The 18,502-nt window shown below is 30.9% G+C and overlaps 1 protein-coding gene across 3 annotated transcripts; it reads right to left on the reverse strand.

The window, feature by feature from the left end:
- Window positions 1–1,376: 1,376 nt before the first annotated feature.
- On the reverse strand, window positions 1,377–16,534 carry LOC8265590 (centromere/kinetochore protein zw10 homolog). Of its 3 annotated transcripts, XM_048376619.1 has the most exons (14): window positions 15,909–16,533; window positions 15,450–15,590; window positions 13,742–13,915; window positions 13,150–13,311; window positions 11,029–11,262; window positions 10,810–10,947; window positions 9,480–9,572; window positions 7,875–7,970; window positions 7,505–7,633; window positions 7,305–7,382; window positions 7,002–7,160; window positions 2,874–3,024; window positions 2,681–2,763; window positions 1,377–1,927 (listed from the first exon to the last, which is right to left on the reverse strand). In XM_048376619.1, exons 1-14 carry the CDS (start codon window positions 16,461–16,463, stop codon window positions 1,844–1,846), a joined length of 2,277 nt encoding a protein of 758 aa, XP_048232576.1. In that variant the 5' UTR covers window positions 16,464–16,533; the 3' UTR covers window positions 1,377–1,843. The 3 variants fall into 3 exon arrangements, 2 of the variants coding, with proteins under 2 accessions (XP_048232576.1, XP_015580723.2); XR_007216626.1 differs by lacking the exons at window positions 1,377–1,927; window positions 2,681–2,763 and adding an exon at window positions 3,564–3,811 and having other exon boundaries at window positions 2,896–3,024; window positions 15,909–16,534; XM_015725237.2 differs by lacking the exons at window positions 1,377–1,927; window positions 2,681–2,763 and having other exon boundaries at window positions 2,896–3,811; window positions 15,909–16,534.
- Window positions 16,535–18,502: the final 1,968 nt, after the last annotated feature.

Raw genomic sequence — 18,502 nt, forward strand, 5'->3', positions numbered from 1 at the left:
AACACTAACACAAATATATTCATCAATTAGATTATATATGTCGACATGTGGTTTAATAATATAAATTTTAAAAAATAAATTTTTATAAGAATTAATTATTTAAAATTTTAAAAAAGTTTTATGTAAATATAAAATAATTCAAAATATATTTAAGAATAATTATTTATACCGTGTATTATCTCTTATATATTTAACTCATTTAAATAAATATATTTATTTTATATTTTCATTTATGCCATTAGATGAATCAACATGTTTAAACTTAATTTCTTAGACCTATCGATCCCAAACCCCTTCAACTATATCAAAAATTGTTAACCCAGTTACCATGCCATTTTACAAAATAAAAAGAAATATTAAATATGTTAATTAGGAGAATGTATTCAGTTAAGATTTTTAAGAAAATTTATCAATTTTTTTAAGTGAATTATTTTTAAGAAGTTCATGAATTTTAAATGACTTTTGTGAAGTTCATGAATTTATGAATAACTTTTACATAGTTATGACAAATTTTATAAACATTAATAAATTTCTATTGATTTTTATTAATTTTTGGATTATTATTTCTCTATTGCAATTATTTTAAAATAAAAGTAATCATTCTACTTTTAAATTTTTTTTTTTTTGCGTTTATTTGAAGTATTGTTCAATATAATATTATTCTGCAATTCTCTATACAAGTAACGGATTTTATTTTATTATTGTATCAAATTTATATCTATTTTTAAATTTTCTACCTCATATGTACACTATTACTTTTGTTAACAGTAATTTTTTTCAAAAGTAATTCTCATATCACGATTTGTTTCAAATTAAAACACCAAATCATGTCATACTCGCCATATCTTATTCACTATCTATTTCATAAATACCTAAATCAATAACAATCAAGATTACTAATATAACAATCATCCAAATGATCTTTCTAATAAAACATAATAAGGAAGTTAAAAAAATCCTTAAAAAATACTACTCTTCATTTAAATTTTATTTTTTTGTATGAAAATCCTCTTAAAATTAATTTTTTTACTTTTGATTGGTTATTTTATTTCTTAAAATTACATTTTCACTTTTGATTAGTTATTTTATTTATTTATAATTATAAAAAAATATTATCAGTAAATAATTGTTAAAAATAATAATATAAGAGAATTTAAAAAGAAGAAAAATTAGCTTTAAAAAAAATCTATTGGAATCTTTAAAATAAAAGGGAAAATTTTAAAATTTTTTTTATTCATAACATATAAAAAGTCATGCAAAATATGTAGAAAACAGTGTCTATAAAAGTCATAAGACTTTATAAAAATTATAAACGAACACCCATAATTTAGATAGACTTTACCAAAATCTTTAAAAACAAATACTGAATACAGCTATTTAAATTCCATGAAAGTCCCTAATTTTCTTAATCCAATACACCCTTTAGAGTAGAAGTCCACAGCAATTACAAAATTTCATGACAAACCCACTTCAGATAATTGATAGCATCTGCAGTTCCAATATCTACCATGACAAACACACATGGTTATCAGCCTTTTCTCTTTTCCCAATAAAGATATAACTTTAATTTCTTTAAAAAAAAAAACCAAGTATACAGTGTTTCACTTCACAGCCTGCTACAAGACTTTGTTTCACAAAAGAAGGTTGCTTTACAAAATATGTGACAAATCCGTAAATCTAGCTCTCGATTGGATTAAGAATGCAATTGATGCTGGGGGATTTCGCTTCAGTTACCCATGTCCCCAGACAGTAATCTCTTCAGTTCATTTTTGTCTTTGCTCACATTAACCTCTTTGACATTAATATCAGTTGGAGTTCAGAAAAAAAGAAAGAAGTGTAACTTCTACAAGCTGACATTTTCTATCCTCCATAGGCATTCTTTCCGCAGTGGTGAATCTGTATATATTGCCTTAATGAAATCTTTCACCTGCAAAATTGAAGAGCTTCTAAGCACACTAAAGAAGGTGAAACAACAGAGTCTTAACCCATTAAACAGCAATCACAAATGCATTTGACAAGCTTGATCTCATACTTAGTTTTATTCTTACCCCTCAACTGAAGCTGTAGATAACCAAAAAAAAGAAGTTTATTATTGAGCCAAGAGTTAAATCTCTTTGGGTATTCAGCAACCTCCACTCAATACAAGCACAATCTTCAGCAGCTTATTTAGACCACTTAGGAGGACAAGATCATAAAACTCCAACATCGGTTAAGCTCATCACAACTTACAAGGAGGAACGTTCCAGCTAGAACATTGATTAACTCCCCACCCTTTATATAAGAAGTTAACTGTTAGACGTAACATGTTACCTCCATTGACTACATAGTGCTTTACCCCAAAAGTTGTACGTTAATCTAGAGAGTCTAGAGTAAAGTGAGTGAAAAGAAAAGGGAGGGGAGATGGGGATCAAATATCCATACAATTATCACTCCCACCACTGCCACTCCGTCCTGATTACACAACACCACAAATTCTAATAATTCTTTTAACCCATACCAGAAGCATCTTAGAATTACAAGAATATTTGACTATCACAATAGCAAAAACAAGAAAAAGGAAGTTAAAATACATGTCATAGACAGGTCATAAGTAATTCTTTCAAATGCTAGCAAACAGCCAAGAACAATATAAGATATATCTAAGAAAGGCCAGTTAAACTTTGCAGATATTTATATATACCTGTGTCATTGTAAAACCAGCTCTGAGGAGTTCTCCACTTTCCCAAGCTGTTGTAATGGATTTCAAAGGCATGTCCAGTAGCTCTGGAAATCAAAGAGAAAAAAGTTAAGTAGGAAACATAAACTGGGCCACAAATCAACTGCTAATCTATAAACTTCCAGCAGCAAGCTTAAGCAACAGACCAAGACCCTACCTGCAAGTTTGCAGATTTTACATAAAGATGGTATAAAATCATCCAGAGTGAATCTGGAATACTCTTCTGACTTCTCCTTTTGGTTGACAGCAATCAAGGACTCCATCAAGGAAGTTAAGCTTTCCATCATCAAATGGATCAATCTTTGAAGCTGGAAAAATAAAAGTGAATTGGATATCCTCCAAACATAAGCTTTTAAAACCACTGATACTTCAGAAGGCTTTTTATCAAATCTAGTCTCTGCTTTTGACTTTTCAATTCTAAGACCTAAGACATTTTGATCAAATCTAACATCCGCCGGAATTAGAACCCGGAAATTACTTAATAATTTTTTTTCTAAAATAAAAAAAGGTATCATTTTGCCTTTCTTTTTTTATTTCTTTTCTTCGTCTTCTTCTCCTTCTTCACCACAGTGACAACCATAAAATCTATAATGGCAGCCTCTGCTCTACCAACAACCTTTACTCTCCCATCTCTTCTTCTAAATTTACTAATTTCGCTGGTATTTGCGATTATTTTTCTTAATCTTCTCCTCTTCTTCTTCACCATTATCAAAACCAAACGTCACTTTCAAGCATTCCAATGACTTTGTTTATAATGACAAAAAAAACACATTTAAGCTTATTTGATTTAAAAAAAAGAGACCCAGCTTTTGTTGTTTCCCTCACTCTCACTCTGTCTTAATCTCACCTTTCAGTTTGACCATCCACATGTTGGCTGGCATCTCCTTTCTCAACACAAATACAATCAGCAATAACATTACATTACTAGCTTCCTTCATAATTTTAGCTTTCCTGTTACTCCATCCTCACCTCTCTCTCTCTTTTGAACTCCAAAATCTCTTCATTTCTTAACCTATGTTTCTGTCAATACAATCAGCCCTTGCTCTCTTTAAAATCCATTTCCATTTTTCTCTAAAATCCAAACTTTCCTTTTCTCTGCAAAAAAAAAGAAAAAGAAAAAAAAAATCATCTTAACTCATTTTAACAATGAGTACACAAGCACCCAGATCTTCAAAATCCTAAAATCAAAACCAACCTAATTCAGGACCTTCCTCTCTATCAACCCTTTTAGCCATAGTAATATTCAAGCAAAAAATCCTTATTTCTCTCTAAACTTACTGCCATGACAACTATCAGATCGCATTGAAGACCTTCACTCTATTACTCGGTCTATTCAACCTGAAGTACTTCCTGTGCTTCTCAACTCTCTATGATCCATTTTATTCTTCCAATGCTAAAGATTTTGATTCTAGTGTTAAGGATGCATGTAGAGATTCTATTGGGCCTCTATCAAGATCGTATTTGAAAAGTGGTAATGTTAATGGGTACTGGTAATGGTGAGATTTGGTTTTGAGGGTGATAATTTGAATTTGAAGAACAATAGAAAGACAAAACGGTGAAGAAGAAGAAGAGAAGAAGATAAAGAGGAAAAGAAAAGGCAAAACTGTGCCTTTTTGTCACATCAGCAACTTCCAGGTTCTAACTTTGCCAGATGTTAGTTTTGCTCAAATTGTTATATTTCCTTTTACTTAAATTGAAAAAGAAAAATCAAAAGCACATAGGATTTATAAGAACTTCAAGTATAGGTTTTTGGCAATTACGCCTACTTTTTCCACGTGAATATTGATTATTTGACTCGTTATAACTTAAAGATAAAATTACACATATAGTTTTATCCTCATAAATGTTTATAGTGTTAAGATAATGACAATCCTTTTTTTTACAGTAAAATTCATCTTTAAAGGAACCTATTTATGACTTATGAAATTTATACTGATTATTTATATAGCTGTCAATAAAAAATTTAATATATTGTTAAAGAAAATTCAAGGTTCACAAATATTGTAAAAGCATATTAATATAGTTAAATGATTATACAATTTACAATAGTTATAACTAGTAAACACTTTCTAGTATGAACTATTTTTTTTCTTTTCTTACTTTAAATAATTAATAAATTAAATTTTTTAATTCTAATGTTATATTTAGGTTACGATATCTAAAATACATCCAAGCCATTATTACTGTTCAGAATAACTATAATTAAATGAAAACTTGATAATTTATTTTTCAAGAATTTTTAAAATGTAAAAAACCATCCAAATTATTTGAAAATTTTACAGAGCTTTTATGTTAAAATCATGTCAATTACTTTAAAATTATTGTTAAATCTTAATAGTGAGTTAATAATTCATTATTTTAGATGATACACATTGCTCATAGCACTATTGAATAAATAAATTTTAATTATGGTTGTTTTAAATCCAAATGTTCTATTTTATTATTTATCATTACGAAATTAAATAAATAAATAAATAAATAATTTTTCAGGCATGTGCAATGCACATGAAAATTAATAATTGAACACATTAATGCACTCTTCTATTAGTATAATCTTAATATAGGCGTTATATTTTTATTTTGGTTTAAAATCTAACTGGAGACAATAAATATATTTCATAATTTTCTTATATAACTGAAATATTACTTTAAATAACTTATATTCCTGTTTTTTAAGAAAATATTTCATTAGTAAATTTAATATATAAGATTTTTTAACTAAGATATATATATATATATATATATATATATATATAATAACTTAGTAACTAAAATTTGTTATTTATTATTGCTGATAAAATAAAATGTAATTATTGTTAAAATTTAAAATCATAAAATAGTTTACCCGTCCTTAGACTACAATGTTGATCTAAATTCCACTCTTTCCTTAAAAAAATAAATTGAACCATGTATTATATTTATAAATCCGTTAACTAAATTATTAGATTTAATTAAGATAAAAACTTATCAAATACAGAAGCATAAGCATTTTCAATATTAAGTGAAATTTTATATGATCTTTGTAAATAGAAGAACCCATTTATTATTAATAAAAATATTCTCTTTTTTAAATTTAATAATAGATAAATTTATCATAGTTTTTAGATTCCTGCTAATTCAGGAAAAATATTCTTTTTAGAGTCTGACACAAACTTCTAAATAGATTAGACGTTTGTGGTAGGATTTATGAATTCCTAAATATGTTCATTACCCAATATATAGATGTTGAAATCCTAATAGAGTTGGACTTCTAGAATTAGACTTATACTTAATAAGGTTATTAGTATTTTTATTTTTAATAAAATTGATTAATAAATGACCTAATTAACCCAATTAATTAACTAAACAATCAACAAGGTCAATTTAGTAAATCTGCTAGTCTTTCCCCTTTCACACTTATATATATGTTATAATTAATGAATTGCAATTTATAATTTAACATATTACCATAAGAGTCATACAATAAAATAACACTTCAAACTCCACTCTGTACTTTATGTCTAATAAATGCATTACAAGTTTCTAGCATTTAATTAATTGATATTTGTAAGTCTTATTTTTTATTGTAAAAATTGAAGAAAAAGAATATAAAAAGAGAAAAACTAAAACTATTAATGCTTTTGGCAAACAAAAGGCCAAAGTAAAGGATAAAATATAAAGAGTGTATTGGCCTTAAATAAAATCTTTTGTTCTTTATATTTGAATATTCTTTAAGATGCTCTTTATTATGCTCTTTAAAATATAAGAGCTCCGTTGAGAATGCTCTAACAAAATTAACGTGACTTTCCTTTTATATCTTGATTCCTTTTCAATATTGAAAATGATCAAAAAACCACAATTCTTCCATTTTAAGGTTTGATTAAAGAAATCTTTGAGAGAAAGTGTTGAAAAATTCACTACGAATTTTCTTTTTTGTCCAAATAGTCTCATAGTGAAAAATAAATTTGTCAACCCATATATACAACTTCAGTTCAAACGATCCATCTTTTAACTAATAAATTTTCTTAATGTTATTTTTATATATAATTATCAAACCTTTGTTATACTTTTAATAGTTTAAAAATTCTATTTATAACCAATGTTGAGATTCTAATAGAGTTGGACTTCTAGAGTTAGACTAAATCAATAAGGCTTTTTTTATTAATAAAATTAATGAATAAATGATCCGATTAATCCAATTAAGTAAACAATCAATAAGTCTTTTTAGTAAATCCGTCTGTCCTTCCCCCCTTCGCACATTTATATATATATTATGATATGATTATGACATAGTTATAGATCATACCTGTAATGTTTCATCGGCTGCCATATCATCTAGAAGGAGTATGTCACTTATGATTCTAGAAAAAACTGACTCCAAAACCATACACATGCTTTTCTTGTAAATAGAGGGCAGCAAGAGTGGCTCCCATATTATATGTACTTTTTCAAGAATAAAGACAACCTGATACCAAAAGAGAAAAATAGGTTTAGCTCTATCTCATACAGTAAAATAAAGAAATTACAGTAAAATAGGTTTAGCTCTATCTCATACAGTAAAATAAAGAAATTACAAGAGAAGGAAAGAAGTGCCACAAAAGATACTAACCTGATCTATACTAAACTTTGCAGATTCAAATTGTTGCATCTGATGCGTATTCTGAAAGCCATCAGCACCATCTATGGCCTAATAAAAACAATTTTAGAGGATTAAGAGAGCGCACATTGTCAGTTCATACAGTCTAGCAACCTTCAAAAGTTCTAAAAATGTCATATTCGTGCTGATTGATGGCATATCTGAAACTGTACCTCTTTTAAATTGAAAATGACAAGTTGGATTTGTTTATGAAGTATTTCCCATGCCATTACATGATAACGAGGAGCCAAATCAACAAAAACTGCATGTTCCTTGATACAACCTGGGAAGTCTGACCTATACTAAAACATCACAATTCAAAGGCAAGCCATCAGTTAGATTTCAGCTAGACTAAAATTCAAGATTCCTTTTTACTTCTATCTTAAACATGAATGTTTTGTTGCTTAAATGTCACTTCAAAACATTAGTAAATGGGCATTGTACTAAGAACAGAGCACACCCAGAATACACACACAACTAAATAGCTTACGCAGTAAAATCTATAGATTCATCATTACAAGCATGTAATCTATCCATGCATACCTCAAATGCTAGTCCTTGTATCTCTTGAGACAGATAGAGACAATCATTGTGCATGAGAACAGCAGCCTGGTTAATGCCATCAAGCTGCCTTTCTAGCTTCAGAAGTCAAAATGAAAATTACTAACATAACAATGAATATAAACAGATTAAGAGTCCAACATCTAAATCTTCATAGCAAAACAGATATGCAATAAGAAACCAATCAATCATAAATCTCAACAATCCAAAGCAGACAATAAAAATAGAAGTATGTCCTTCAGAAACACGAGAAGATGGAGGAACATAATAAGCAGCTAAATGTTTCTAAGGGAGTGATGTTAATAGAATAGTTAATGAAGTTAGAAAAATAGTAGTTGACTTATTTATGAAATTTAATATTATTTATGAATTACCATCTACCAATATTTCTACTTCTACTACTAGTCAAGTGCAAAGTGAACCAAATAAAATTAGTATGGGTGATTGTGACTTGATGCTAAGACAAAAGACCTAAGGGATCACCCAGTTCATCTCCTGAACTTGACATTTATCTAACAACTACATTTGAGTTTGGTGATAGCAAAACAGGTAAGAACTGTCCAGTCCCTGAGTGGAGTCAGACACCATAATACTTTTCCTATCCTATCACAAATTGCTAAAGAAATTTTAGCAAGTCCAATCTCAACAGTTGTTGTGGAACAAGCTTTTCTTGTGGGATGAAATATTGGATGATACACAATCTACATGTAGTAACGCTTGGTCTAAAGCGGCATTAAGGGACCAAGAATTTGTGAAGGAAGGAAATGAAGAATTATTCGACCTCACAACCAAAGGAACTTCAACTTCCGGACTAAGTAGTGATTAAATTAAAAAGGTAATGGGGTACATTAGTTTTTCTAAAAAAAGGTAAGAGGACTATGTAGATTTTGATTCCTCTATGCTACAAGAGGATAGGTAGGCAACTTATTTTTGTAAGAAAATTAAGTTCAAGCTAATTAATTCTTTTTCACTATGTTGGAACCGAAACCGTGAACCAGCCAGTTCCAAGGGCCATAAAACCATGAACGGCCGGTTCCTGAACTGGAATCGGCAGTCATGAACTGTGGCCACCCTATCTATCTATACATCTCTTTTGCTTACAGTCCAAATTTATATTTGTTTCTTCCATTTTCTCTTTTTTTTTTTAATTTCCTAAATCTTAATATTTTTTATATGACTTTTTAGTTGGCTATAAACAATATTAATTTTTCCTTTTGACCTTTAAATTTCAAGATTTTCAAAAAAATTCTCCTTCAACTGATACATGTCGCTTGCATAATATGTATTTTCCATATCAAATCGTTCGCATCAGCCCATACAACAGCTACTTCCTAGTCCCCATAACGTAAAGCCCTTGTACTGTATCGGTGCCTCAAAAACCTTATATATGTCGAGCATAATTTAATACCCTTGGAGCCAGATTGACCTTTTATCCACTAAGAATCCATGCTTTTATAATGATCCCTCTGGAATGCCTCATTATTTTTTGCCAATAGTGCAGAGTTCAAGATAGGCCCCTCAAGACAATAACACAGGATTTGGCAGAAAAAAATTTCATCTTATGGAACTAACTTCTCGTGCACTAACCTTGACAGGAATAACAGCCTCGTATAGTAGTATAGCATCCCTTGCAGCATGATAGAATTCTAGTGCAACTCTTGTAGATGAGAAACAAACATCCTGCACCAATTGCCATCTAGCATAAGTAAAACATACTTCAGGTGTTGGTTTGGGGCCTTAATGGTCGGCCTTTCACCCTATCATAAAAGGAAATTTCTCTAGTCATTTACAATTTGGATGGACATACAACAGAACTGCATAATAGTATCCTTGTACATTTTGAATAAAGTATGCAATTAGAACTATTTACACAAAGATGAGATCAGTTAAAATGCAGTCACGGCACCTCCTCAAAATCTAGAGCATAACAGGAGAGAAAATGATGAGCATAATGCATTCGACCACAAAAGGAGGAGAGCATGGATAAGGTTGATCATATGGAACCTCTTTATGGATACGAGATTCCACCTGCTCTATTCAGAACTCAATTATGGGGTGACACCTCCTACATTTAACTAATTTGTTAATCTTTGTTGCAGTTTGACATATCATATCACTTCATGGACATGCAAGATTTAAAGTGAAAAAGTAAAGCAAAACAAGAAAACTCCATCCAGTACAAAGAGCACATTGCGGGCTTCTTTCAATGTTCAGTTTATGAATATTCTTCCTCAAAAATTTTAACCAGTATTTGCACAAAACCCTGGAAAAATGCCTCAAAGTCACCTATCCTGCTGACACGGAAACCACGCTCCCATTCTCCTCAGAACTAACAGTATCCTGCTGAATATCTTTCCATCTCCTTATAAAGCAATTAAAGAAAGCTTGGATAATGACCAAAACATCAGCAACTCAATGAATACAGCTAGAGGGAGCTGTGAGGAACACAGAAGACTTGCAAAAGAGTCATTTTGCCTCACTCCAATGATAGCAGTAACATGCCAAAAAATTTAAAGTAATTCATTAATGCTATGTTTAGTTGAAATCAATTAAGGAATTCATTTTATTTGAAAAAAAAAAAAAAAGACATGAAAAAAAGTAAAATATAAGTGATAAAGTTAAAAGAGATATTTTGGTGTTATGAAATATATTTATAAACTAATGTGGAATTCATTTGGAAATTCTACCTATTTTGTTAGAATTTAGTTTAGCTATAATCAATTCCGTACAAATTTAATTATGTAGAATTCTAAATTAATTTTTACTCCATTCAAAGCACGTAATCTTTAGATTTGCAAATGAATTACATAAATTTTATGGATTTCAACCAAACACAATGTAATTTAAATTTTCAAAGCAACAGGGGAAAAAAAAATAGAGGACGAGAAGTCTGAACTACTTTACATTGGGCAACTACCTTAAGTGTCTTGTGCACGAGCTCCATGAGTTGAAAAACTGCTTTGGACACCACACACTTCTCAGATACAAAAAGCAAGTCAACAATATGCACAGCAGTTCCAGCATTCATCCGTGGAAGACCTTTTCTTGTATACTCCTGTAGAGATATTCATTTTCAAAAGCTAACCAACAATATTGGTATCTACATAAATAAGCATCTGAGTCTTTAAAAACTCACTTCTGGAATGGTGAAGTTGCACTGTAAAAGCAAATTCCTAGCTTTTGCCAAAATTTCTGTTTTCTTCCTAGATGCAAAGTGAACCTCAACATTTTCAGCAAAATTGCTCAACTTTTGGTCTGCGCTATCAGATGTTGAAATGAAATTCATTTCTTTTAAATCAGCCTCAAACTTAGATGTGTGTTTGATGATCTTCTGAAAGTCGGCGAGTTTTGAAGCATCTTCAGGAACAGCCTGAAACCAAAAGGAATACCCTCATTTTTTCAACCATAGCTGCAAACTACCATGTTGCATCAACTGGAACAAAGAACATGCAGCAATAGAACACCCAAGATCATATGAAGCAAATAGTTAAGCAAACAAGTTAATCACCAAAACAAGACCAATGTAATAATATTATATTATATGAGGAAGTTGCAAGTGTTGTTCCACAAAACAAAGTATAAATTTGTAGCTTGATGAGAAATCAAACATCAATTCCTGTGCATAATCAACAAAAAAAATAAAAAGCACAATGGACAGAACACTAATGCAATCAAGCACATAAATTGATCATTCATCCCTGCTTCAAAACTCCGTGGGGACAGGTACTTTCCCTTGGAAAATCTCATTTCACATAAGAGGTTACCCCTCAAATTGCAAAAGGATTCAGGAAATGTCTTCATGGTTTGTCAAATCTAAATCAGTATAAAACTAGCGCTCAAGCACATGCAGGCTGTTTCTACTATCAGAATGTACCCCCATATTCAATTTCCCAGAAGATGTAATCAACCAAATACAAAGCTAAAAGTTAAAGTCAGGAGGACTCATATTTTCAAGAAAATAAAAGTAGTTGCTCGATTAATGTGTCTTGCATAGTTAGTAACCTATATAATTACCAGACACCAAAGTTATTAAAATTAAATAAATCTAAAAGAAAAATCATAACGGTTACAGGGAGGGTATTTTACAATGTGAAACAAGATGAGGAACACCCTTCTACTTGTTTATCACTACTTCCATAGTTAGCAAATATGAAGAGACACAAGGCTTAGTGTTATTGCTTTCCAATTGCTACAAGAAGAAATGCAAATCATCAAAACCCTTCTAACTCTCATCCATATTACTAACAGCTAAAGAAGTTTCTTTTGCCACTTCCAAAATCTTAATCTGTCAATGTAAACAAGTCGACATTGATATATGAAAAGTAAATTAAGAAAAATCTAAATAATTATCTACAACCTGACAACCGTTTCACTATCTCAGCTAACTTTGCATAACCATAATAACTGGAATGAAAAATTTAAGAAAAAAACTATTTGAGGATGTAAAACCACCAATCTTTTTATTCACGACAGATACACAGTAGCACAACTGGTATTATATATTGAATAAATTTTTGTCCCATAGCATCTTATATGAGACGACTAAACTTGTGGATGCCTTATGTATCATTAACATTAATCAAAATGCGTCTTTAGAAGTCAAAGGCTCAACTCAAGCATAGAACGGTTTACTACTTAGATATTTGAAGGGCACATTCAATAATCTAAAGATTTCAATTTTGGGGTGAATAAGTAATCCATAAACTGCAATGGTGTTAAGTTATCATTGTGCTAAAGCTAACTTATTTTTTGCCAACATCAAACTTCTTTCAATCAATCAAATTGCTTCCCATGCATCTGTCATGCTTAAAAACTAGCAATAGTTAATTTTTATAAGCAAATATTTGTGCTTCCATAAAAATACAAGTTCGCAGTCCTTCATGTGGCATTCATTATGGCCACAGACACATCCCAGGTTTATTCAAGCATCGAAAGGGCATGAAGCAGTTACTTGAAAGTCATTATATGGTAGGACAACGATAAAAAAATTAAGGTGCCTTATAAATGAACAACTTTAGTTTGCTTCCATAACAGCCTATGCGGCACATGTGATTATCTAAAGTCCGACATATAGCTGATTGACGATGGATATATTGGGGTGTCCTATCCTAGGTGTTTTGCTTAGTTTTCTGTTAGGGAAGCAGCCCTCTCTTGACCAAATAATAAATACTTTCTTTCATTGTAACTTCCAAACAAGCAAATAAGAAAATATTAAACAATATAAGTAGCTGAAGTTTCAACAGTCGGATAAAATTACCTTCGAGAGGAAGTTAGCAATAATCAACTCAGATATCCTGGGCCATGTCAATCTTCCAAAACATCGGATCCATGAAACATTTTGGAAGCATATGCGTTCGAAAATAAACCTAACCACTCGAGCAACCCCTGAATATATACTCTCACCATCCACAACTTCAATCTAAAAAACAGAGAAAAGTATATGTCAAAGTGGCAATTAACAGATACCCAGTCCCTAGTAAACAAAAATGTGAAGGTGTCTAATGGCAGAGTTTTGCACCACCTATATGACAATGTCTTTGTAATGTGATTATTAATAAACAAAATTCAACGTACTATATTTGTAGAACAAAGGCTTTTTGAAACAAGCCATATATGTATATGCATCATTTCATATAACAGCTAAACATATGGCAATCTCATTTTAAGGGAAACTAGTGAAATTTTCAACAGAGACAGGTTTGAAAAAACGCAAAGGCTTTTTGAAACAAGCCATATATGTATATGCATCATTTCATATAACAGCTACACATATGGCATTCTCATTTTAAGGGAAACTAGTGAAATTTTCAACAGAGACAGGTTTGAAAAATGTTAGTAAGAAATTTTACCTTCGCATCAAATGACTGTACCATCTTCAATGTTGCCTCAGTCATTTCTTCTGAGACTTTTTCAGAATCTTCTATGAATGAAAAAGATGATCTAGAATTTACAGCAGGAATAATAAGAAACTTGAACATTTGGTCAGCCACTTTAGCAAGCCCATAACCCAAAATGCCAAGCACCTACAATAGCCCCTAATAATGAGTAAAAATTAATAGAAACTTAGAATCAATATGCATCATATTGCTTCAATATAATGTATTTCAATAAGGAAAATATTCCAAGAGCAAATGATATCCCATATAAGCATCCATCATATAAAATACATGCTATAAGGCCAAACAAACTGAGGAATTGAAATAATTCTTTAGCGTTGTCTAAACAAAAAATGCAGTCATCCAATCATGACAGAATTAACTAAAGGGGAAAGTATAAAAAAGAAAAAAAGAAAAAACTTCTGGGATTTCATGGTTTTTTAAGCATGCTTTTTTTTGGTGACAAATCAATGTGCAATATTTGCTCCATTACAAAATTAAGTACATAAGGATAGCACTATTAGAAATTGCTGACATGGCACTAATGTGGCATTTTAAACTTATTGAATACATCATTAGGAATATAATGACGGCATTTTCATCAATTTTAATTGTTTTATTCATGCAATTTGTCCATATTGAGAAAAAATAAAATTTAAAAATAATAAATAAACATTAATAAATTAAAAATAAAATAACTAGATTGTGCTGCATATTGATAAAATGATTAACTCTCTTTCATAGCAAGAACTTCAGGCATAAACTAGAATGCTTGTGTTATGTTAACAAGTCAGAAGAATGTGATTCTTATATCTGTAACTTAGAAACAATAAACAATATAATCTTTGTAAGGAAACTAAAAGATGATTGTTCAGAGAAGAAATTTTGATGAAAAACAACAAAATCGTGTAGTCACTTCACAAATCAAGAAGCTTAATTGCAATAGCTATTTGGATATTTGCTGGATGTGTTTTTGCTTTCTTTTCCCCCATGTTGTTTTCATCTTTATTCCTCATTATTCATTATTAAGAATAAATAATAAATCTCGGATCTCGTTATTTGATTTCTATCTTAGGTATCTTGAAAAGTATATGGATCAATAAATCTATTGTTAGTCAAAAATGATAGACAGTGGATGAGGTTGGAATTGCAAGAATTGCAATGACACCAGTTGAGCGACACCTTGTCTCATAATTACTTCCTCTTTTCATGCAAGCTCCCAGAAAACACGATTGTAGATGTTGAAAAAAAAATTGAATAGCAGAATTTTGAGGCCAGATATAGGGCAAAAAGCCTAAAACAGGGTGGTTTCTCTCTGTCTCTCCTGGATTGGCAAAGAGGAATGAAGATGATGGTACTTCTGCAAACAAACATTTCTGGCTTTATTACGGTTAAACCCTTTACATATTCAATTCTCAATTCAGTACAAATTTGTAGAGTGGAGCCTATCATACCCTTAGCAATGCATTAAACTAGTGGAAGATGGCACATCAGCGCATTCTAATGGTGTTTGCCATAAATACTTAAAATTACTAATGGAGCAAACACATGCAAAGGTACTTTCTTGTAATTTTTTCCCCTAATTAAATGCTTTCAATTTTAGAATCAATGGACCAACTTCTGATGGGTTCTAAGCCAATCTTCGCACAAAAACAGAAGATTAAATAACACGGATACTTACTTCCAGTGCTTCCAAAACAGTACGAAGGTCAAGCCCAGCAATTATTCCATCAATGCTCAACTGATACTTGACACGAATTCCACCAGAATCAGGCTCAAACGTCACTGCATTTTCCATGAACTTCACGAGCACCTCTTGAATCTACAAACTCAAATCCAATTCATCTAAAAAAACTTTGAAACGCAATAAAAATCAGAAATATACCAATCAATCACAATTCACTAACACAGTAAATTCAAACAAAATGCCCCATTTGATTGTCTGGTCTTTGTTCACAAAATAAACCACGATAGAATTTCAAATTGAAGTTAACTAACTAAATTCCTTACAAATTTTTTGCCTCAACTAAGCTACAGTATCCAGTTACATACGTAATGAATAAAAAGAATACTGTACAAACTTCCACAGCAACCAAACAGAGGCTTAAAGACAATCCAATAATATATTACTACTGTTTACCTTTTCAAAGCAATCAAGCCATTCTTTCCTTAACAATCCATACACTACCGGTTCCTTCTCATCATCCACATTATCACCAATTCTCAAAATAATTTTCAAAACCCTAACTTCCTCAGCGGCAAATTTCAACCTTCCATTCTTCAAATCATCCTCAACACCTCTTAATCTCTGACTAATTCCAACAATACCTTTCACTAACTCCAACAATTCCCTCTTTACCTTCAACTCTCTCATTTTCTCACTCTCTTCCTCAACAATTTCTCTAATTTCAACATCAATCTTCGAGTCAGACACCAAATTCACAAGACCGGTGAGCTTCTCATTTATTGCATTGGTCTGCAAAACGGCGTCGGTGCAGAGAGAGAAGAGAGAGGAGAAGTCGGTGTAATGGGAAAGCAGATAAGATTGGATTCTGGATTTTATTTGGAGAGAATGAGATTCAAGGCGTGCTTTTAAGAGTCGGAGATCCGGTGCGGAGAGTGGTGAGGTTGGGTCCGTTAAGTCTCCGGTGGAAAGGAGGTCTTTGACGTTAATTGTATCGAAGAGCGCGTCCATTTGATAAAAAGATCAAAGTGACCTCAACTGAAACTGAGTTGAAGAATGAGAGAAGATGAAGTGAAGTCTAATGGTTACGGTGCTTATGGAGGAAGGAATAATGATACTAATAGCCCTTAATTATGCCCTAAATTCTAAGATTTGACCTTCATGTTTTCTTTTGTCCTTTGAGACCCTTTCTTTTGTACCCAAAAAACAAAAAGTAGGGCATCTAAGCCCTTCAATTAACATACTCATATAGTAGTTGACTCTTTATGTTGTGAAATGTGGATCAAAATTTCTTAAAATTATAATCCTCTTAAGTTATTGTTAACATGATAGGTCATGTTCAACTTAAATATGAGAGGATCTCAATCCAATTTTTATATTTTTTTTAAATTTATCAATACCCAAATAAGATAAAAGATGTTAGCTATATAATCATTAAAAAATGAATTAAAAAAATAAAACTTTGATTTGTTACAATAATATACATCTTCAGCTAGACATATCATTTGAAGAAAAGAGGCATCCAAATTATTCAATCATACAAAAAGAAAGATCAGAATTATATAGCATCATTTAATAGCATTTGAAAATAAGCAATAAGAAAAAGGAAACATTTAGGATAGAAATCCAGATTCTTGTTGCTAACTAAAGAATCTAAAATTTGAACTAAATTAAACCTAATAAACTCTCTTCAAGTTTCATTATTTTGGATCACACAGAAAAGAATATCAATGATAATTATATCCTCATTTTCTTTCTCACTTTCTACTTTCTTTTTTTAAGGGAGTCATCTAATTTATTCTTTAGGGTTTGTTCTTTTGATAAAAGAAAAATAAAATTGAAATTATAAGTCATGAGATTTTAATAAAAGTTTATTATTCTTTAAACAATTTAAAATAAAAATCTAAATTACATTTGTAAGATTTTATTTCTTATTTTAAAATAAATAATTGAGATTTTTCTCAATTAAATTATGTGCTAAGGATGGATGTAGGGACACAAGCAAAGGCTTATAGGTGGATTAGAGAGTGTTTAGAATGCAAGGTTTACTCATTGAGGCAGGTTAACAAATAAGCATTTTGTAATTCTATACCCAAGAGTTAGCAAATCAACTAGCCTATCATTATTGATCTGGTTGATTTTAATGTTTGTGTTTCATTTCCGTTCAATGATGGAGATGAAGAAAGCATTGCTGGGAGGTCCCTGGAATTTTGAAAAGGTTCTTTTGGTATTTGAGGAACCATGTCATAATTAATAAGTCCATGATATCTCTTTTAATAAGGTTCTATTTTGGGTGCGATTTAATAATGTCCATATTGCTTACATGTGAAATGATATAGCGATGATTTTAGGGAGTGAGATTGGATCTATTCTCGAGGTTTATAAGAGGTGAATTTGGTGAATTTTTTGGAAACTTTAAAGGGTCGGAGTTAGTTTGAATGTGTTAAAACTACTTAAAAGAGGTATTTTATTGGATCTCGAAGATGATGAGCCTCACTGGACTGTTACTGTTATGTATGAACGCCTTTATCGTTTTTGCTTCTCATATGGGCTTGTTGTACAACTATGGCATGAATACAGTATTTATAATCCAACCATATTTACATTTTGAGAGTTGAATCTAAGACATAGTAGGGGGAAGATCTTTAAATGATAAGAGAACTGCTAATTCAGGTGGGCAAAAGTTTGAAAAAGAAAATAATGGCCTGAATTAACCAGATGTTGTTCATGATGATACTGCTCTCCGTACAATGTTCAATATTGGTGTCAATAAGAATCTCAAAATACAAAGAGTGAACTAGGTCAGCAATGGACAGGATCTTATGCATCATTCCCTTCAAATTGACATGCATGAGAAGGATAATGTTCTTGCAATGTCAAGTGAACAATTTAATGCCCAAGTGATTGCATCTCAAGGAGGAGACCAAGTTAGAAATGTCTTTTATCGTGAACTAATGGCTATCCAAAATAATGATTTTGTACCTGATATGTCAACCTCCCTACTATGACTTGATGCATTAATATGGCCAACAAAATAGGATTTCATATGA

The sequence above is a fragment of the Ricinus communis genome, chromosome 7, assembly GCF_019578655.1.
Source record: "Ricinus communis isolate WT05 ecotype wild-type chromosome 7, ASM1957865v1, whole genome shotgun sequence".
Taxonomy (NCBI): Eukaryota; Viridiplantae; Streptophyta; class Magnoliopsida; order Malpighiales; family Euphorbiaceae; genus Ricinus; species Ricinus communis.